The 21,805-nt window shown below is 54.4% G+C and overlaps 2 protein-coding genes across 3 annotated transcripts in view; one reads left to right on the top strand and one right to left on the bottom strand.

Annotated features, from left to right (window-relative positions):
• Nucleotides 1-21,347, bottom strand: part of CREB3L1 (cAMP responsive element binding protein 3 like 1) — a 36,039-nt gene extending 14,692 nt beyond the window's left edge. The window contains exons 1-2 of the mRNA NM_001192341.3: nucleotides 21,246-21,347; nucleotides 685-913 (exon numbers count right to left, since the gene is read on the bottom strand). Coding sequence (NP_001179270.1) covers nucleotides 685-913; nucleotides 21,246-21,347 — 331 coding nt within the window. The remainder of the gene's footprint in view (nucleotides 1-684; nucleotides 914-21,245) is intronic.
• Nucleotides 908-21,252, top strand: LOC132342366 (uncharacterized). 2 transcript variants are annotated; one of them, XR_009490721.1, is made up of 3 exons: nucleotides 908-2,007; nucleotides 8,897-9,008; nucleotides 19,469-21,252. XR_009490721.1 is itself a non-coding variant. In XM_059875169.1 (2 exons), the coding sequence occupies exon 1, from the start codon at nucleotides 5,625-5,627 to the stop codon at nucleotides 6,699-6,701; it is 1,077 nt and encodes a 358-aa protein (XP_059731152.1). In that variant the 5' UTR covers nucleotides 5,603-5,624; the 3' UTR covers nucleotides 6,702-9,008; nucleotides 19,469-21,252. The 2 variants fall into 2 exon arrangements, 1 of the variants encoding a protein (XP_059731152.1); XM_059875169.1 differs by lacking the exon at nucleotides 908-2,007 and having other exon boundaries at nucleotides 5,603-9,008.
• Nucleotides 21,348-21,805: the final 458 nt, after the last annotated feature.

Raw genomic sequence — 21,805 nt, 5'->3', positions numbered from 1 at the left:
AAGAAACTGAGGCTTATAAAGGCTGAGTCCAGGATCACCCAGCCAAACAGGAAGGAGCCAGCACCACCTGTATCTGAGGAAACACCCCAAGAGACCATTTCTAGGGAGGGCGCAGGCTGGCGTTCTCGAATTGAATGTTGATCGCCTGAGAGGAAAGACTCAAAGGGTCCTTTGCATAACAGGGGAAGAGGTGGGCAGAGGAGAGCTTTAGGGAACTCCGCCTTCCGGAGTAGAAGTAGGTGGGGTGCGGGTGGCTCTCCCAGGTAACGTCTCAGAGGACTGCACAGTGGGAGGAGGTGGTAAGGTTCTAGAGTCTTGGTAACTTGTTCATATGTACTGTTTAATCCTCCCCACCCCAGCCCCTCAGCTGCTTCATCTAAGACTGGTTCTCGGACCTATGCATCAGTCGGTATCACCTGGAAGCCTGGACCCTCCCCACAGGGTTTCTGATCTGGCAGGTTTGGGTGGGACCCAAGAACCTGCCTTTCCAACGAGTTCCCAGGTGATGCTGCTGGTCTGGGACCTGCCCCTTTGCACATCAAGTCAGTGGAAGAGCCTCTTGACAAGGGCCCTTCTGGGTTGGACCTGAGGAAGAGCCGAAACATGGAGGACGGTCTCCCTTGAGAGGTGGCTGTGAGTGGCTTTTCTGGGTCTGGGGTCCTGGGCCCTGCCACCCCTTCTTACCTTGGGTGGTGTCTTCCATCTTGATGGGCACGACGGGGCTCTGAGGCGCCGAGTCACCGCTCAGGGAGTAGCTGTGCTCGGCCTGGATGCCCGGCGTGGGGGAGTCCAGTTCCATGTCCAGGAGAGGGCTCTTCTCGTCCAGCACAGGGTCATCAAAGAAACTGCTGAACAGGTCGTTGGAGAAGTCCTCCATGTTCTCTGCAAAGTGGTCCAGGTGCTCGGGGAAGTGCTAGGGGAGGAAGAGGGGGGAAGAGGGGGTCAGCTTATCCACCGTGGTCCCTGTGTCAACAACAAAAGGGCGCTTACCAAGGCTATTTGCCATCTGGCCACCCACTCCAGGATTCTCGCTTGGAAAATCCCATGGGCAGAGGAGCCTGGTGGGCTGCAGTCCATAGGGTCGCCAAGAGTTGGACATGACTGAGCAAGTAATGGAGAAGGCAATGGCACCCCACTCCAGTACTCTTGCTTGGAAAATCCCATGGACGGAGGAGCCTGGTAGGCTGTAGTCCATGGGGTCGCTAAGAGTGGGACACGACTGAGCGACTTCCCTTTCACTTTTCACTTTCATGCATTGGAGAAGGAAATGGCAACCCACTCCAGTGTTCTTGCCTGGAGAATCCCAGGGATGGGGGAGCCTGGTGGGCTGCCGTCTATGGGGTCGCACAGACTTGGACATGACTGAAGCAACTAAAGCAACTAGAGCAACTAAACCACCATCTGTGGAGATTGAACGCTGTGCTACTGCAGCTGTTGACCTTTGACAGGCCCTGACGGGAGTTCAGGGAGGAGAGTCAGGCACCCTACGCTCCAGAAAAATGAGTGACACAGGTCTTTAGAGAGTTAGACATTTTCAGCAACTGATTTCATGATCCCAGTCCTTGCATCTCCTCATATCTAGACAAGCACTAAATCTCTTCATTGGTGACATCAGCTCCTCGTGACTAGCAGAACACCTTTTGTAAGTGAAGTGGTGGATTGCATGGAACGCCCCCTTCACCAGAATCATATGCATTGATCTTCCCCCACATCCTCTTTGGAGCAGTTTCTCAGAACTGTCTGAGGTGCTGTCTCCTGGGCTACAGTCCTCATTTTGCCCCCAAATAAAACTTAACTCCCAACTCTCCTGTTGTGCATCTTTTTTAGTCGACACCTGCAACCTCCCCATCACTCTTCCCACCGAAAGCGTGTACCTCAGACTGGGACGTGAACCCAGGTGGCCAGGATCCCACAGTTGCAGCATGAGGGATCTAATTCCCTGACCAGGAATTGAACCTGGCCCCCTGCATTGGGAGCTCGGGGTAATCTTAGCCGCTGGACTACCAGGTAAGTCCCCCAGCTATCATCCTTTCTATCTCTACTGTTACTGCATCAGCACATTACCGTCACCACCACCTCCACTGACGTCCCCAACCTCTCTGGCGGTATCCTCAAGGTTGTGCCCTGGATGGTGTGAAAGAATCCAAGCGATAGGACACACGGCTATAATTCTGGCCCTGTGACCTTGGTCAAATCGCTTAGATTGCCCAAGCCTGCTTCTCAGCCCACCCTACTTCTGTCACAAGAAGACTAAGGAACTAAGTACTAAAGAATAACTCTACCTCCGCCAGCAAGTTTGCATTCCGAAGGCGTTATCAGTGACTTTTGTATTCTATTCTCTTTTGCTGGAATGCAAGGTGGGGAGATTATCGAGGACTCTGCTCCCCTCAATGGATATGAGTTTGAGCAAACTCTGGGAGATAGTGGAGGACAGAGGAGCCTGGTGAGCTGCAGTCCTTGGGATCACAGAGTCGGACACAACTGAGTGACTGAACAGCTGTTCCCCTCATCGGTAGGGTCCTCACTTGTCCTCATGCCTCCAGTGTTTCCGTTTTCCCAGACACTCTTTCTGCCAAGAGATCAGGCCCCAGGGCCGTATAACTTGGTTTGAATCCTGGCCCTGACCTCGCTATGACTCAATGCCGTTCAGACTGCAGGGGGTGACTCAGTAGTGGGTTGTGAAGCAGGTCATGACCAGAATTTAAGGAAAAAGAAAACAGAACAAAATAGATTAGAAAAATACCAGGGTGGCTGCACATAGGGAAGTTAAATACGTGGTAAATTTTTATCTCAGTTATGGGTGTGTGTATGTTCATGAGAAGGATGTAAAATATATTTCTCAGAAACAAAATAGTCTGAAAAATACTGGTCTCCGTGATCCTAGGAAAGTTGATCAATGTTTCTATGCTTCATTTCCTCCTTTGTACAGTGGGGGTGATAATAGTTCTTATCTGCTAAGGTTATTGTGAGGATTAAACAAGTTAATATATGTAAAGCACTTAGAATAGTTCCTGGTACATAGTAATTACTCAACAAACCTCTTATTAATAAAGCATCCAGCAGCAGCTGGTACATAGGAAGTTCTTGTTTTTTCTCTCTGCTGCTGCTGCTGCTAAGTCACTTCAGTCGTGTCTGACTCTGTGTGACCCCACGGACGGCATCCCACCAGGCTCCCCTGTCCCTGGGATTCTCCAGGCGAGAACACTGGAATGGGTTGCCACTTCCTTCTCCAATGTATGAAAGTGAAAAGTGAAAGTGAATGTCTCAGTCATGTCTGACTCTTAGCGACCCCATGGACTGCAGCAAATTATAAATATGTAAGGACACGTTAGTGTTCTTCATTTTTCTTTTTTTGGCCGCTCTGGGCTGCACGTGGGATCTTAGTTCCCCAGTCAGGGATCGAACCCACCCCTCTGCCCCCACCTGCAATGGCAGCCATAGAGTCTTAACCACAGGGAAGCCTCCTGTGCATTCGTTTTTCACTGACTGAATGAATTTGCTGGGGTTTTGCTTCTGACCCTGGGGGTCCCAGCTGGTGAATGGGTAAGAAGCTTTCTGGCCTGGAATAATTGGCACTTGTCCTAGTCTGGAAGGGATGATCAGAAAAGCCCTTGGTGTAAGAATAAGATTCAGGGGGTCAAGACTTTTAGCTCACTCCTTGCTAAGTTAATTCCCTTTTCTAGGCCTCAGTTTCCTCATCTGTAATGGGGAAAATAATAGTTCCAACCTCATAGTGTTGTTATGAGGATCAAATATGCATTAGGTGCTTAATGCTACCCTCATAGGATTATGAGGATAAAGTGAGGAAATGCATGAAACACATGTATCCAAATAACATACAAATACACCTGCACAGTAGACCTATAACACTGAGAACAGGGCCTCGTATGCAGTGGGTGCTCAATAATTGCTGTTTTACGAAAAGCCTAACCCTGGGCCTGAGGTGAACTGAGCCTGGAGCCAATGCAGGGAGGTGGTTTGGTCCTCCCCCCCAAATCAGAGAATCCAGGATAAAATGAGTTCACAAATCCATTGACTTAAGCACTCTCACCTCTCCCCAGCTTGTCAGAACTTAAGATCACTAGCCTGCATTTGTCTTGTGATGTTAACTTTCCAAAGTGCTTTCATAGGCACCGTCTTATATAATCCTCACAACTATCCAAAGAGACAAGGAAGTTGCATATCTACATTTGGCAGATAGGGAAACTGAGGCCCAGGGAGCCAAGGAAGGCAGTGAAGGGTCCACAACCCGCCACCACCCAGTCCTTCCCCAGTGGCACCGGCCTTTCCCCTGGTCAGGAATTGCTCGTCTGCTGGACTGTGAACTCCCTGAGCTAGGGTCTGCACTTGTTCACCTGCTGGGTCCCAGCCCCTGGCCCAGGACAGACACTCAACTCTTGGTGGAGGGACAGGGCCTTGTACCCCAGAGGGCAACACCACCAGTGTGTCAATGATCCATCAATGCCTGGGGTGAGGTAGTACCTGGAGGTCAGAGGCTGAACAAGTCTCTAAGAATAATAACGATCCCAGCCGAAGGCCGTCCACCAGGCCCCCCAAACACACAGTCACAGGCTGGACGGTGCGGGCCGCACCTCTGGCGGAGTCTGGGCCAGCCCAGCTGGGGGCGCCCTCTCTCTCTCTTTCCTTCTCTTTCTCTCAGGGTCTCTCAAAGGCCTGATGTGGGGCCCAGTGGGAGAGGGCTGTGAGGAGCCCAGTGAGTCAGCTGCTAAGGTATTTCTTCAGCAGCTGCGTCTCAGGCGATAAGGGTTTGCCAAGCCCATTTCCGGGGCCTGGGAGAGGAGAGAGGCTTCCTCCAGTCTGGGCCAGGGTCCCTCAAGGATTCAGCTCCATGCAGATAAGCCAGTCCTTCTCAGAGACCCCTTATGGGGTGCCCATAGGGAACCTGCTGAGGGAGCTCAGTTGGCCCCACTTTGTGAGTGGCCCCCACCCACCTGCTGGAGACAGCAGCCAAGGCCCAGCCGGACAGAGCTTCCAGAGGGTGGGAGCCAAGTGGAAGGGAGGGCGGCCAAGGGTCAGGCAGTGGAGGGGGCAGGGGACACTTAGAGAACCAGGGCTTCCTTGCTCGGGACTTCCCTGTGTGCTGGGTGGACCTCCGGTGGCGACGGTGGGCATGTCCCATCACCCCTATTTCTATCTGATGCCTGGCCTCTCAGCCAGTTGTGGTTTACACCATCAATTTAGAGGCAGAAGGGCCCTGAGAAAACCCATGGTCCACGCCCCCTCTCCCACTTGCTAATGAGGAAGCTAAGGTCCAGAGAGGGACCTATCACCATCACATAGTGAGGCGGTGATGTTGAGGGAGGGGTTACCAACAGCTCTGGGGCTGCACAGGAATAGCGGAGCAACTTCTTCTTGACCTCTTCTCTTCCTCTGTAACCACCTTCCCCACCCCAAACCCCAGACGGCCCCCTCTGGAGATCTCAGGCCTCCTAAGCTCCAGCAAGACTCCTTGTCCCGCCTCCCTACCCCCCCAAAAAACTACAACCAGCTCGTCCTCCAGTTCACACACAGAAAGTTCGGGTTTCAGACACGACAGGGGTGGGAGGCAGGATCCTACCTACTGTTCTGAGGGGTACCGAGTTCTACTGGGGGTGAGCGTTCTTATGGGGGTGCCTTTCCAAGCAACCAGGGTGGGAAGCCAGAGAAGGAAATATTATGATTTGTTTCCCTCCTTGTTAAAAGACTTTTTCCAAGAGTTTTGCCAACATAAGCTCCCTCTCGGCGGCCACGCGCAGCCGGCGCCGGTTCCACTCTCTTGGAGGCGAGGTCCCGAGCTCTCGGGGCTCGAGGTCCCGCACACCCCTCCCCGTAGGCAGCATCTCCTCCCGAGACCGGGTCTCAGCAGCCGGCCCTTTAAGATTAAAGAAGGACCAGGACCTGCCTGCCAAGCGTTGGCCCAAGGGAAGTTAACGCGGGTGCGCGGGGGGCCGCCCCGTGCCGGAATCCAGCCTGCTCATTGGCCGGATCTGCGGAGGTCTGGGCCAATGGGAGGAGGCTGCGCGAGGCCTGCCGCTGGAGCGGCGGCAAGGAGGTGGGAGGAGAACCCGGCCTTTTGCCTGGGAGGGTCCTCGGCCTCCGCGGTTGGCGCGGGGATGATAAGGGCGGAGTGTATGGATTGGGTCTGGTCTTGCGTCCCTGCCTGCACCTGGGGCAGAGGCAGAGACGGCCCATCTGAGCTTGCCCATGGGCCTGGCAGTCCTACGGTGCCGAGTCCCTTATCAGTTGGCCTGGCCTCAGCCCCGCACGGGGAAGTGAAGACGGAGGGGGTCTCCTCGGACATCTCCAGCTCGAAAAAGGGAGGCTGGATCCCAACTCTTAACTTCCTTCGCGGCTCTTCCAGCTCCTTCTTTCCCTCCTGGAGTCATCCTAGCTTGGGGCTCACTGATGGGAGCGGGGTCTCTTTCCCTGGGAGAGGTGGGAGGCGAGACACTCCTGGGGCGGTAATAGCGCCGTCTGAGGTTCCTCTCGGTTCCCCAGCTCGAATTCCTTCTAGAGAGTCGATGCAGAGCGAGGGGAAAGCTCTGGGGGCGCGGCTGTCCGCTGAGGATGTGTATGGGAAAGGAGTCTCCCCCACTCAAGCTGCCGCAGCCTCAGAGCGCCCCCTTCTCTCAGGCCCCCTAGAACGTCGGCGTGGCTGCGCCCCCATCACGGGCTTCTGCCCCTCCCCCGGTCCAGGCTGATGCAGTCTGTTTGGGGAAAGGAGGGAGGAGACCGGAGTGGGTCCAGGCTGAGCTGTGGGATAAGGATTGGGGGGAGGGGGGGGGCGGCGGGGAATGCCGAGCCCGGACATTCCTTCCGAGAGAGTGAGCTCTGCTGAAAGACGGGAGGAGAGCCCTTCCCCTCCCCCGCAGGCTACCCCCCTCATACATTCCCGGACGGTTACTTGCCTCGTGGTCACTAGAAAATTGCCCCTATTTCAAGCTGAGGGGCCACCAGTCTGAGTCACTGTTGTGCCCTGTGTGGGGGTGGGGTGGGGGTAGGGTCAAGAGAGAACAGGGAGGGGCTTGGGGAAGGGAGGTGGGCCCCTGGGTACACAGTTATCAAACAGGCCCTCCCAGCCTTTTAGCATCACTCTCCAGTCATTTGACTTCCCTGATGGCTCAGACAGTAACCAGTCTGCTTGCTGTGCAAGAGACTCCGGTTCGATCCCTGATTCGTGAAGACCCCTTGGAGGAGGAAATGACAGCCCACTCCAATATTCTTGTCTGGGAAATTCCATGGACAGAGGAGCCTGGTGACCGAGCGACTAGCACACATTCATCCAGTCATTTGAGGGGAGGGGGCTGCAGGTGAGACCCAGGCATCCTCCCAGAGCTAGACTGGAAGGCTGCCCTGGACTCAGACTCAGGAGACCCCAGTTCAAGATCCAGCTGTGCTCTGAGATCTGGGCAGGCGCAGGTGGTGCCTTCTGTCCAGGCCTGTTTCCCCTGTGTTCCTATTAAGGCAGGGATGGCAGGCACAGGGTGAAGTGGACTAGTCCTCAGAAAGTGGGCTCTTTCCTCTGCCCTGGCCTCTCTGGGGATCATGAAGGGATGGAGCTGGTTTTCCTCATCCCTGGAGCCAGCCCCTCCCTGAGCCTTCCTGGCAGGGTATGGGGGGTGAAGGGAAGCACATTGTTCCAAGCTCCAACCTCACTCTCATCCCCCATTCCCCACAGGCCCCAGGAAGGCAGCTGCTGAGGTTTCATATTTTCCCCCTACCGAACGAACTCTTCACCACAGAGCCCAAGTCCAAATAAGCAGAAACGCTTCCGTGTGTGTGTGTGTGTGTGTGTGTGTGTGTGTGTGTGCGCGCGCATGCGCGCGCGCGCATGCGTGTACGCGTGTGCACATGCTACACAGATGTGGGCTGTGAGGTTCCTTCTTACACAGGGAAACCCCACCTCCCTGACCACGCAGCCCGAGATCCCTACCCGTAGACACATTCAGACTGCTCTCTATACAGCACGGCACAGGTGCTGTTGGATCAATACACATACCCTCTCTGGGCTCACACAGGCTGACACCGGCAGCCACTAAGAACCAACAAGGACACACTCCTCATATGTGATCAGACAGACATAGACTCCCATGCGCGCACACACACACGTGTGGTCACCCCAGTCACGGTCACAGACGTGCTCATGCACATTCTTACAGGAACACATACAACATCTCACACCACCACAGAACCGAATGCCGACTGTGCCAAGCCACACGCCTGAGTCATGTGACCCCCCAGTGAGGGAGCCTTGGGATTCCTGGGCTGGCCTGGGGCTGGGAGAGGGCGCCGCATGGGGAACGAGCTTTTCTGTGCCTGTGTGCTAGAGAAAGGAAGGGGGGAGAGGGAAGGGCAGCTGGTACCCACCACGGGCTGCCACTGTGCAGAGAATGGGCCACGGTCTCTCCAGCTCCCCCTGTCCTGTTAGGCTCTCCAACTCCCCCTCCTGACTTTGTGAGCCCATCCCTGGCCAGGCCACGGGGCCCTCAGGAAAGTGGGGAGCTGGCCGGCAGGTTCCCAGCCAGCCCCTGGCATCTCCTAACCAGGCGGCCCATGTTCTGTGGCCCAACCCTGGGGCGGGTGCCAGGTACTGTCTGGGCAGGAGGAAGCGATGGCAGTTAGTGCCGCCGCCCAGGGCTGGGATTAGCTGTGACTGGCACCACTGAGGGCACAGAAGCCCATGGTCTGGCTGCTGGAGATGTTGGTCCACAGGCAATGGCCAGAGGATCCCTGCGGGACAGCTCAGGACACTGGAGACTAAGTGCCAGGACTGGCACTGGAGACTGCGGGAGAATCAGGGCGTCTAATCCCATCCATCTATTCATCATTTATCTTCGTTAGTGTAGTGGTGAGTGTTCCCGCCTGCCACTTATTCATCATTTATGCATTTGTTCAGGGTTTACTGAGGACCTACTGTGCACCAGCCCTGCGGACACAGAGATGAACTAAGCCCAGTTCCTGTTCACAGAAGGCTTCCTGACTAGCAGTGTGACCACCCATTTCTGAAGGTAGGTTCAAGGCTTGAACTCTGCTCTGTCTCTCGAACAGTCTCCACCTTGCATCAAGAGGGATCTTCTAACATAAATATGACGATGCGACTTCCTTGCTCACTGTCCACTAATGACTCCCTTTGGCTCTTAGGTTAGTTGAGAAGTTCCTTAGTGTCGCTTGAAATGATCCAGCCGTGTCACCTCTGGGTCTTGCTGTGTCCAATCCTCATCTGTGTCTCCAAAGTCTAGCACCAGTCCCAGCACATCACAGGTGCTCAGCTGTTTGCCGAGTGACTGACTGAGCGAGTGGGTGAATGAAGGAAAGAGCCAGGGAGCAAAGGGACGGAGGCGTTTTTTTCTGCAGCTGAGCCTCCAGGAATGAACTGCCCTGAATTCTGCTCTAATGCCAGCTTGCTCCTGCTCCAGGCAGAGTTTCCATGTGTCTGGACACCTTCCCTCAGCTCCTCCCTAGTGGGGCCCATTGTACCCATTCTCCGGGTTGTTCCTTCCCAAGGCTTTGCTCTCTTAAGCCCCAGCCAGACCAGGTCCCCGGGGAACACAGCCCCCAACTCAGCGCTGGAGGCACTGTCCCCAGACTTAGGCCAGGCCCAAGAGTATAAATGGAGCCCAGTGGCCAGCCGGCTGGGCTGCTCTCCCGGCCCCTGGCCAGCTGGAAGGCCCTTTTGGGCCGGAGCCTGCCACCGGGCTCTGGCTGGAATTCCCTTGGCCTCTTCCCTCTCCTCTGTGCACTCAGCATTTGGCCTCTGGCTTCCTCAGCGGTCCCGGCCTGTCTGAGTTGTCCTCAGGTTTTATTTTTGGAAGAAGTTGCATTCTCTCTCTCCTTATTTACTCCCTTCCTTCAGGGAAGGTGTGGGACCCCCGGGCTCGGCTGGGGATCGGGCTGTGACTCTGAGGGGGTTGGACTTCTCTGGAGGAGGAACCTCCAAAGATGCCTGACCCATCTGATGCTTCAAAGCCAGCGGCCTCTGCTCTCCTTCCCCCACCCAGTGTGTGACTAATGCCTGCCCCTGCCCTTCTCGAAGAGCTCCACGATAGCCAAAAGAAATCATTACAATCTTAAGAGTTGAAAGGAATTCTGGCATCATCACGTCCATCCCCTTTTCCTTGTGGAGGCGATGGAGTTTAATGGTTATGAGCGGACAGACCCTGTTCTAATCCCAGCTCTGCTGCCTGCTGTGTAGCCTTGGGCAAATTACTTAACCTCTTTGAGCCTCTGTCTCAGCTATAAACTAGGAGTATTTATACCTACCCCAGCACTGGTGAGGTTGCTGTGAGGGTCAAATGAGGTCACACTTGCCAAGTGCTTTGTGCAGTGCAGGATACAGAGAAGGCTCCCTTCAAATGTAGTTATTATTATTGTTATTATTACGGAGAGGGAAACGGAGAGTCAGAAAGGGAATGGACTTGCCCAGGACCACATCGCCCCAGGTACGAAGCTGTTCCCAGAGTCTCCACCCTGTCTCCATCTCCCCTCCAAGGAGAAGGGAGGGGCAGGCATCATCAGCCCAGAGGAGGAATCTCCTTGAGTCAGTTGCTTGGGCAAAGCCCTGGGTCTTTAATGTCTGCCTCCTGCCTCAGGCCAGGCCCTCCTCTGACTCCACTGCCCCAAGGATTTCTTTCTTGCTCCCTGGGGGTGAGAGGTCCAGCACGCGGCCCCGAGGTGGACCCTAGGCCAGTGGGACTCTGAGAGGAGGGGGAAACGCTGGGTCCTGACATCACAGAGTGGAGAAGCTGGAGCCACAGCCATCAGGCCAGCTGGGGCCCTTCCAGCACGTCCAGATGTCTCAGGAATGTGCTGAGCTGGGAACTACCTCGGTCCTTCCCTCACTACCCCCAGCCCCTCAGCCCCTCATCTGCTTGCTCAAGCTCTGCCTCTGCCCAACCCCTGCCCTTCCTCTTTCATCTCTCCCCGGGAGAACCTCGCGTCCACTGTCCCTCTGGTACCTTGCCTCAGTCCAGCTCCCTCTCAGGCCTCTGAAGGGGTTGCCAAAGGCCAAAAAATTTTTAAAAAGCCCTTCCCCTTCCGCACACCCCATGGGCTGACCATGACCAATGGTGGGGAGATGGAAGACTGAGCTAACTGGGAGGGGAAAGTTCTGAGCAGATAATGCCTGCCAGATCCCAAATGTGGAACTGATTTGCAGCCCTGGGAGAGAGAGGGGTGAAGGCTTTGGGGTGGTAGAGGGCAGGGTTGATCCTCCTCTCTGGGAGGGTGATGGAAGGGGCTTTGGGTATCTTGTCCCAGATGATTGGTGGGAGGGCCAAGGAGAGGAGGTGCCAAGCTGGGCTGGGCTCAGAGGGAGGGCTCAGATCCTTCTAGGTTCCTTCAAGGTCAATAAGGACACACTTGGTCTGATAGTGGAGGGTCTTGAATTGTACTGTGGGGGTAAGGGAACCCCCTTAAGGTCTTGGGGCTGGGCCAGGAGGCAGGACATGGTTCAGATCAGAGCTAGGACAACTTGTATCTCTGCAAGGGTGGAGCTGCCTTGGGCCTCCCCAGGTCAGCCTGGCCCTGAGTGCTGGGGATGAGGCAGTCAGCAGGGAACTGGTGCTCTTGGCCAGTGTGCGAGTCACATCAGGGCAGGGGGTAGAGATCAGAGGAGAGAAGGGCCCTGGGGTCTGCTGCTGCCTCGGCCTGCTCTGGGCACAGAGAGGGCCCACGGTGCTGTCTGTCTGGTGGGAGAGGCCCTGTTCATGCAGACAGGCAGATAGCTGGGTTATCCTAATGGACGCTAGACCTCCTAGCACTGAGACAGTTCAGGACAGCTGGGACCACCACCCTGTCCAGCTCAGAACTCTGTTTGAAAACTTGCGTTGGCCCCCTTCTGCCAGCTGAAAACACTCCCAGTTCCTAAGCACAGCATTCAAGGTCTGTTACAGATTGATCTCAACTTCCCACTGTAGCTGGAATGCCTCATCTTTCCTTTCCCTCCAGCCTAGTTGGATGGCTCCTTAAACAGGCTAGAAGCTCCATGGCTGCAGGGCTTTTTGCTTGTATCATTCCCTGTACCTGGGAGGCCTTTACCCTTTATCTCCTCATTCTAACTCCTATCATCTTTTAAGGTCCAACTTGGTGCTGCTTCCCCCAGGAAGCCTTCCTTGATCATCCAGCTGGAAGAATCCTATCCATCTTCACTGTAGCACTCATAGACGGTTAGGTCACTGGTTAATATCATGCCTTGAACTCTAATTATCCACAATGGGGCCCATCTCTCCTTCTAAACTTTAACCACCTTGAAGGTCAGATACAGGATGGATTTTATCCTGAACCCACTGCAGGGCTTCACATAGGCCTGGCATATAGTATACCTAATAATAATAATGATAGTTGATATTTATATGCCAGGTACTGAAGCTCCAGTACTTTGGACACTTGATGTGAAAAGCCAACTCATTGGAAAAGACCCTGATGCTGGGAAAGATGGAAGGCAAAAGGAGAAGGGGGTGACAGAGGATGAGATGGTTGGATGGCATCACCAACTTAACGGACATGAGTCTGAGCAAACTCTGGGAGATAGGGAAGGACAGGGAAGCCTGGTATGCTGCAGTTCGTCGGGTCGCAATGGGTTGGATAAACTTAGAGACTGAACAACAGCTGTTCTAGCTCCTTCCATGCAGTACCTGATTCAAATTTCAGAAGACCAGGTAAGTGCTATCAGTACTGCCATTTAACAGTTGAGGAAACTGAGGCACAGAGAAGGGAGAGTAAGCGAGTGGTTGAGCCAGGATTTGAACCTAAGCTCTGGCTGCAGAGTTTGTGCTCTTAAGGACACGTGACAACACTGGGTGTAGAAGGAGTGGTGGATTTTTCTGCCGCCCCAGTCCCACCTAGTACAGGGCCAGACACAAAATACGGGCCCCCATTCCATGCACTGGGTCTTCACCCGGGTTTCCGGGTTTGCCCATCCCTGGCCATCCCTCTCCTGATGTCCTGGAAGACAGAGCCCTAAGAAAGGGCCTGGGGTCTTCTGCTTTTACCCAAAGAAGACAGCTTTTCAGCTTCAGAGAGGTCAAACAGACAGGCAAATAAAACCCCCATGGTTAGGGATTGGCAAAGGGATGAAGCTGGGACATTCCTCCAAGGGCTGTCCGGTGCTGGGGACCTGCCTTTCTGACAACGACAATCAGGATAAAAACACCAGAAACAACTACTGTTTTGTTTATAGGGGGCTTGCCATGTGCCGTGCGCTGTGCTAGACTCTGCAAGAGTTATCTGACTGAGTTCTTAAGAACCCTGTGTGCTACAGTCATCTTTCCTTTATGGATGAGGAAAATAAGCTCAGAGAGGTTAAGGCGCTGTCCAAACTGACCCAGATGATGAGCGGTGAGAGCCACAGTTTGCTCCCAGGTCTGGGCAGGGCTAAAATCGACCACTAGTGGCCACCCCACCCACCTCAGGTATGGCTTGGCTTCCCAGGGCTTCTGAGGTATCTGCCGTCTGACCTGGGACTTGCTGTCAGGTTAGGTGGGGTCTGGGAATAGGCACCAGGTCTCAGGAGAGTTCCTATCCAGGATCTGCCCAGAGTGGAGTGTGGATTTAGAGTCTGCAGCTCAACTTTTCCAACTCATGCAACTTTGAGATCCCAGGATATTGAGACCTGGGTCAATTTCTTGAGCTAGTAGTGAGTGCCTAGGTGTCCATTTTATTACACTTTGTAATTCATATATATGCGTATATATATATTCTCTTATGTGCATGACATATTTCATATAGAAAAGGCCACCATAATTAGGAGATTGGGATTCATACACACACTACTGTATATCAAGTAGATCTAACAAGGACCTACTGTGTAGCATAGGGAACTTTACTACTCAATATTCTCTAATAACCCATATGGGAAAAGAATCTGAAAAAGAATGGATATATATATGTATGTATAAGTGATTCACTTGGCTATAAACTCGAAACTAACACAACATTGTAAATCAAGTATACGTCAATGAAACTTGGAAAAAAACAGAAAGAAAAGGTCCATGATAGAGTAAAAGGCATATGTGGGATTTAGGTGAAGATTCACTACTTGATAAATAAACAAAAGCCACCTGAAGTACCATCAAAGCTGGACGTGTGGAAGTACCCTTTCTTCCATTACCCACCCACCCCCTTGTTCATCCGTCACCCCTTCTCACTTCTTCCTTCCATCTATTCAATAAATAAACATCTCCTGAGCACTCAATCACTGTGGCCATGACTAGGGAGTAGACAAAAATAATTGCCCTCCCCTCAAGAACTCTCAGTCCAGTTCAGCAACAAGGAAACTGAGGCCCGGAAAGGGGAAGGGACTTGCCCGAGGTCACACAGTGAGCTGGGGCGATGAGGTGAGGAGCAGGGGGGACGTTCCGCAGAGGGGAACACACGGGGAAGGCTTAGCCCTGCCTGCCTCCCTGGCAAGTCCCCTCAATTGCTGCTTTAAAACTGCCTGCCAGGGGCTTCCCTGGTGGTCCGGTGGGTAAGAATCCACCTGTCAATGCGGAGGGCAAATGTTCAATCCCTGGCCCGGGCTTGGGAGGGGAGCATCCCACACACTGTGGGGCAACTAAGCCCCTGCGTCCCAACTACTGAACCTGCCCTCCTAGAGCCGATGCTCTGCAACAATAGAGGAGTCCCTGCTCACCCCAACTAGTGTAAGCCTGCACGCCTCAGTGAAAACCTAGCACAGCCAAAAATAAGTAAATGAGCATTAAAGGGAAAAGCAAAGCAAACTGCCTCCTGGCTCTCCATGCGGGCCTGAAGAGCCTGCCTTTCTCCACTGTTGCTTTCATTTCTGTTATTCTTTTGGAAGGGGGAAGTGGGGGACAGCTGCTGCTGCTGTCCAGCTGTTTGGTCGGACCACACAGCCCAGCCCAGATGTGTCAGCCGCTCTGTGATGGGTGAAGCGGCTCCTGGGCCCAGAACCAAAGGGTCAGGGCAGCTGCAGCAAGGGCTCTGTCCTGCAAGAGCTGGGGGACGAGGCACACTGAACCCGGCAGCAGGGAAGCCCAGTATTGCTCCAGCCATGAAGCTGGCCTCTCGGATGACATGCTGTGTACAGGTTGTAAGTTTCAGGATCTTTGACATTCCAGGGATATCCCCTTTGATCTGTTTTCTCTCACGGTCAGAGATCTGGGCTGTATCTTGCCCGCCCTCCCAGCTTCCCCTGAACCAGACATCCTCAAGCCTACCTTCTCCCCAGTCCTGCTCCAGGGTTCTACTACCTACTCTGCCTGCTGAAGTGGATTACATCGTGTTCTAGCCAGAGCAATGCTCGTGGTCTTGACTTAACTCCACCCAGACCTTCCTCCTCCATCCTGCCCCCTGGAGTGCCGAGCCAGCCAGAAGAACAGCCTGTTCTCTGGCTTCTGGAGCTGGTTTCTTGAGGGAGGTTCAAGGGCAAGCCATGTCCCACAGAGGGATGCTCTGAGAGGACTTGGGACCAGGACTTGCAGGAGAAACACCATATGGGGGAGGGGAATACACAAAGTGGGGTGCCCTTCATCCTTCCCTGTCCTGGTACAGTGGCCAGCCAGACCCTCCTGGGGAGTCCTGGGGGCTGCAGAGAGCAAAGCTCCAAGATCCCAGGTAGGCCAGGGAGTGAGGATGAAGAGAACGTAGGGGAAGGGACGTGGGGTCTCTCCTCTCACAGGCCAGGCAATGTGTTGGCTCTGCCCTTAAGGCTCTAGGCATCCACAGTGCCCTAAAGATGGGAGTAGGTGAGGGTGAAGGCGAGGCCCCTCTGCTATCTGCAATCTCAAACGTTCCTTGCCCTAGAAGGCAAAGTTCAAATCAGAACAAGAATGGTAGAGAAGACAGGGCTTTCTCCCCCTTGACCCCATGGGACCCTGCCCTGAGAACAGCATTTAGATCTCCTCTCCTCTGTAAGTGTTGGTTTTCTCATCTTCACAAGGGACAATAATGCCCGTATACCAGGCTCAGTAAAATGGACACAGCCCCAGTCCTCCCTGCTGAAATGCCTCCTGATAACTCCTTTGCCAACAGGGGATGGGGATATTGGAGAGGGAGGGAGTGGAGGCCATCTCCTCTGAGTCTTCCAAGACCAGCAGCCCAGCTGGGGGCGCCTCCTCGGCTCCCTTGGTGCCCTGCTCCCTCGTGGCATCCGTGCCACTCTGTCAACATCCATGTCTGTCTCTCTCACTCGGTCGTGAGTGGCTGGAGGTCACTCTTCACGGTGACCGGCACTGGCGCTCATTTGGTTCCCAGTTGTTAAAGGATGGGATGTGTGTATTGAAGAATAACCAAGCAAATTCCCGGCCAGGCCAGGGAAGCCGGAGGGCCCTCACAGCAGAACGGGGCATAGACAGCATTTTCGTGGGATCCAGTATCCCCGTTACCCTCAGGGCTGGCCAGGCCAGGACCCGAGAATCCGGGGCCCCCTCTGGAATTATCAGTACACGTCCTGAACACTCAGGCCTGTCTTTACGAAAACTGTCTCCCCTTCCCTTACAAGGACTGCCTTGATCTGCAGTCATTTTCTCTACAAATACAGTAAACCCTTGAAATGGAGCAAAGTACACTGCAACAGGACCCAGACTTGGCTTCTGGCCTATACCTGGGGCCCACCTCAAATAAAGGTGGGCAAAACTCTTATCTTTGTGGGCAGGTAAAGAAGTGGCTGCCTTGTGCTCCTTTAGAATGTCCTTAGTTTGGTCTGCTGCATGTACTGAGGTTTCACATCTTTACTTTTGTGTTTTTTTGTGATAGTACAGACCATCTGAAAAGTACTACTTTTCATTGATCTCACAATAACATAACTCCACATTTTACATGATTGAAAATTCCTGCACTCGGTTTATTGTCTCACGGCAGAGTTTTACTGTATTAAGTGCCTATTTTGTTTCATGGTACTGTGCTAGGTTTATGGCGATGAACACAACTGACATGGTCTCTGTTCTCAGGGAACTTGCTTACTCACAGAGGAAATGGACAATAAGCTGATAACTGTAAGCTGGGATATAGGCTATGAAGAAATCAAAGGGCTGAAACAAGGACTTCCCTGGTGGTCCAGTGGCTGACTCCACACTTCCGCTGCAGGGGCCATGGGTTCAATCCCTGGTCAGAGAAGTGAGATCCTGCAAGCCATGCAATATGGCCAACAATAGCCACAAAGAACTGAAACAAAATGATGGAGGGAGTCACTTAAGGTGGTTGGAAAGGCTTCTCTAACAAGGTGACGTCTGAACTGAGGAAGATGAGATGGAGCAAGCATTCTAGAGGTCAGGAATAGCACGTACATAGGCCCTAGGGCAGGACTAGAAAAGATTTAGTTTTAAGCTGGGTGAGTGTGGATCCAGGTGTCCCAGAGCAACCTGAACAATGGGAAACGGGGGAAGATGGAAGCCTTGGAGCTAACCCATGCTCAAGGGTGAGGCCTAAGCCACAAGTTCAAATATGCTGTGGATCAGTCAGCTGGAGACCATCCTAGACCAGGGGCTATGGCACTCTGCACCGAGGGTAGGGATGATTCAAGGCAATGATAATTTATTGGAAATCTTCCTGAATTTCAGAGACAGCATGGGCCACAGGACCCTGATGGCTGGAGGAGATGAGCATCCTTTTTACTCTTCCCTAAAGATCGTGCGGCCTGGCCTGGGTTCCCTTTCATTCATCAGCAGTGGTTGGTTGAAACCTCCTTTGTGCCAAGCACTGCCCTAGGCACTGGGGGGATACAGCAATGAACAAGACAGATAAACACCTGCCCTCAAGGAGCTCACATCCTAGCTGGGCGGAGGGGGAGCGAAAACAAAATACAAAGCTGCCCACAACAAACTCAGCATTTTGGAAGAAGAGGAGGTGTCTGGAGTGATCTCCCTTCCTGAATGGGGGTTCTGAGATTTGGGCTCCTCCATTAGTTTTTCTCTATTAGTTTTTTTCTAGTAGATTCTATTTGGAGACTAGAGTTCTTTCCTCCTTGGATCCTCTTTCCTGTTGGTGAAAATTTAAAGAGAAACACACACACCCCCCCTCCTCTTTTAAGGGCTGTTAAAGGCCCACACACAGACAAAGAAACACCCAAATGCACATACTTCTCTAATCTCCCTAAATCCCCCAAAGGCTGGGGTGGTGATGGTAGCGGCCCTGCTTAGCACAGGAGAAGCCAGGCTAGGGGGCCTGGGGACAATGATCAGCCTTAGCTCTCACACCCCTCTTCTCCAGGCCTGGTCCCTGGTCCCAGTCATTCCCACACCTGGCCTCCCCAGCTGCAGGGAGGTGAATGAGTGTGCTGGGCAAACATCCTTGCAGCTTCCTGCTGCGCCCCTCGGAGACAACAGAACTCTTCTTCCGCCTTCCCCTCCTCCCCACACCCTCCCAGCTGTGGGGCTTCTCTGGGATCCAGAGCCATTTCCCTCTAGAGAAACCAGAGTCATCCTTTCCCCTGAGCCAGAGGACGGAGCTGGTATCTCTCTCTGGGGACGTGACCTGTTCTCCCTCTGGTCCTTTATCCCAGTTTTCTGAACACCAGGCCCTCTCTCCTACCTGCCCAGGGGTTGAGGGGTCCCAGGGAAGAGGGCTGTAGTTGGGGGGAGTGGTAGACATCAGGAACTGTGGGAGAGTGGGGAGGGGATGGGAGGAGAAGCCCCCTCACTGGGCAGGAAAGGGAGCTCCTTCCCAGGGATGTCTCTGAGAATCACATAGACTAGATTGCCACAGGATAAAGATGTCCTCATAGAAGGAAAAATACAGCACCCCTGGCCACCCCCAAGCACACAAGACTTATGCAGAGTATGAAACTCATTCTCCTGTCTCTAAGAGCATGCATATTTCTTACACATGTGCTCAGGGTGAACATCCTTTTTGATGTTTTGCCTTTTTAATAGAGTAATAGAGCATATATGGTTTCTACTGTGACTTCATGGCCTTTATCTGGATTTTTAAGGATAGTGAATAACCTACCCTCCATCTTCCAGACTGAGAAGCACACAGACCTCACTCATTCCCATCTTTAACCCTGGAAACACTTTCCTATCCTTATGCAGAAAGAAAAGGGAGTTAGGGATGAGGTTGGAATGGGTTCCCAACTGGGAGGGATCTTAGATATCTAAAGGGAGGCACCAGAAAAGGAAGGTAACTTGCTCAGGGGCACACAGCAACTCCTATCGGAGTAGTCCTTACATTCATCTCCATTAATCTCCAGAGCATGCTACCTATGGAAACTTACCTGGCAGGCATCATCCTACATTAATCTTCAATTTTCTCACTAAATCTCTATAATAACACTACGGGAAAGCCCTCTATAGCTCCATGTTTCAGATAAAGAATCCAAGGCCCACAGGAGGAAAAGTCACTTGTCTAAACTGCCCAGCTGGCTGGCAGCAGAAGCACAGCTAGAACCCAGTTTCCTGATTCCCATCCCAGGAGCTTTCTTTCCTCTTAGAAATTCTTTCCTCTCCCCCTGCCTCACCTGGCTTTGCTTGGGCCTGAGATAAGGAGCTCCCTCAGCAGAGTTTTTCCTCCCCAGGCCCAGTACTGGATATCACTGTCTGATCACAATCACGCACCCTTTCCTGCGCTGGACCAAGGCCCAGATGAGCAGCTGGGGGACACAAGGCTCAATGCAGCCGCAGCAGGAGGCTGTAGGCAGCAGAGTTCATTCAGAAGAAAGCCCAAATCGGAGCTGCTGCGGGCTCAGGGAACCTCACAGGGGGCTCCACCAACAAAGGCATGCGCTCCAGCAAGCCCCGCTCCCTCTGACCAGTGTCTGTCACCAGCTTCAGGAGGACTGCGTGGAACCCCAGATCCCTGGGCCACAGCATCCTTGGAAAGACTGATCCAACCTCTCCATGTATTGTAAACGAAGAAACAGGCGCAGGCGGGAAACCACAGCCCAGGCTCCCAGGGAGAAGCAGAAGCAGAGGCGGGACTAGAACTCCGGTCTCCCTGCTACCAGGTCAAGCTCTCTCCCCTCCTCCTTGTCTGCAGAAGTGTGCTTTCTCTGGCTGGAACCCGGGACCTTCCTCAGACAGCAGGGTGACCTGGATCTGCTGCCTAATGGAGGACCAGGGGACCTCTCACTCCGTGCCTCCCTGACTCGCGTTCCTGTCTTTGGGCTTGTTTACCCATCAGCAGCATGGGACAGTTTAGGTGGAAGTCCAAGATGCCCAATCCCTTAAATCTGTGTGCACTTGACTCTTGTCTGCCAAATTCATGGTACTCCCAGGAGTTAGAGGTCAGCAAATAGAGACCCTTGAGATGATTACTGAGTGCATGAGAGAGAGAGGCAGTTCACTGCCTGGGGTGGGGATCCCCTCAGAACCCCCAAGCTGTCCACGTTTCAACTCTGCAGGCCCTTCTGAACCCCAATGCTTTCTCCCCTTACAGAGCCCATCTCCCACCCCACCCCCAATCCCAGCGCCTTAAGGCTGAGCCCGAGAGAAGGAGGGAGGGAAGAAGAAAGAAGCCACGTTTCTTTACCGGGGGTGGGCGCGGGGAACAGAAGAGAAGCATAAGCCCGGAGACACGGATAGTTACAAGCCGCAAGAAGAGAGACTCGAGGGGCTGAGAAACAGACCCAGAGAAAAACCTCCCTCCTCCTGAGCGATCACCCTGTGCTGCCCCCGACCAGTTGAGGGTCAGGTCCTTCCCTGGGGGAAATCTCTGGCCTGATTTCCTGGGGGGCAGGCACGGCAGCACCCCTGAATTTCCGAGTCTGGCTCAAAATCGGGGTCTGGCTCTGGCCCACCCCCCGCCCCCATGGGCGTCTGGTCTCTGGCCCTTCGAACACTCCCCTGTGCGCCCCCCAGCGGAAAGCCAGAGGCAGAGCCACCGAGGTCCTAAAGGGGGCGCAGGAAAGGGCGCCACCACTTTGTGTCCAATCTGGCCCCGGAACCCCGGGCTCGGGGCTGGAGGACGACTAGGAGAACTGGGGCAGGGGCAGAATCCGTGTCTCTTGAGCTCATATTCGGGGATCGGATGGCCCCGACTCCTCGACGAGTTCCCTTCCCCTGGAAGGCCGAGGCCAGTGTATCCACACGGACCCGAGCCCCCAGGAGGAGCGCGGACTGGCGCAAGCTCGGAGGCTCCGGTCCAGGTTCGGGGTTCCAGGGAAGTGTCGAGGGATCGGGTCACCGAATCTCAGAGCCCGAAGTACGTGTCTCTCAAGGGGACCCAGCGCCGAGCCTCCCTCCCCCCCACTTCTGCCCTGTGATGTATATAGTCCCGTTCTTCTGGAGGCCCCAGGTGCACCGCGAAGAGGCGTAAGGAGTGGAGGAAGGCGAAGCCCAGACCCTTCATCTTACCGCATTGTTGAGGAAATCCGACTCGTTCAGATCCCCCAAGTCCAGGAAGCTGGATCCGGGAAACAGCCTGTCGGCCGGGAAGGGCTCCAAGACGGCGTCCATCACGGCCGGCTCCGGAGACCCCCCAACGGCTGGGCTTCCCCTCACTCCAGGGCGGCGGCGCGCCCGGCCCAGAGCTCCGGCCCGAGCGTTGGCAAGCGGGCGGGGTGGGAGGGGGGAGCGGGCAGGTCCCGGGCGAAGCCCCGGGGGAGGGGCGGGCAGAGGCGGCGCGGCCCCGGGTCGGGGGCGCGGGGGGCGCGGAGGCCTTTAGGGCAGCGGCGCAGAGCGGGCTGCGCTCAGGGGCCCCGGGCGCACCGTGGGCATCTAGCCGACTCCTCCTCCGCTGGCTCCTGCCGGGGCACAGCTGGCTTCCATGGGGAGCCCGGGAGTGGGGCTGAGGGCTTGAGGAGCCCCCCGGACAGGGTGGGAGCCGGGGGCGGGGGAGCTGAGCGCTCCCCCCTGAGACTGGGTGGCTGCCGGGCGCTCCGCTCTCTCTGCGTCTCCCTCTGCACGGCTTCTGT

The sequence above is a fragment of the Bos taurus genome, chromosome 15 (assembly GCF_002263795.3).
Source record: "Bos taurus isolate L1 Dominette 01449 registration number 42190680 breed Hereford chromosome 15, ARS-UCD2.0, whole genome shotgun sequence".
Taxonomy (NCBI): domain Eukaryota; kingdom Metazoa; phylum Chordata; class Mammalia; order Artiodactyla; family Bovidae; genus Bos; species Bos taurus.
Note: the sequence above shows the minus strand (reverse complement) of the source record. Positions and strands in the feature narration are given on the sequence as shown.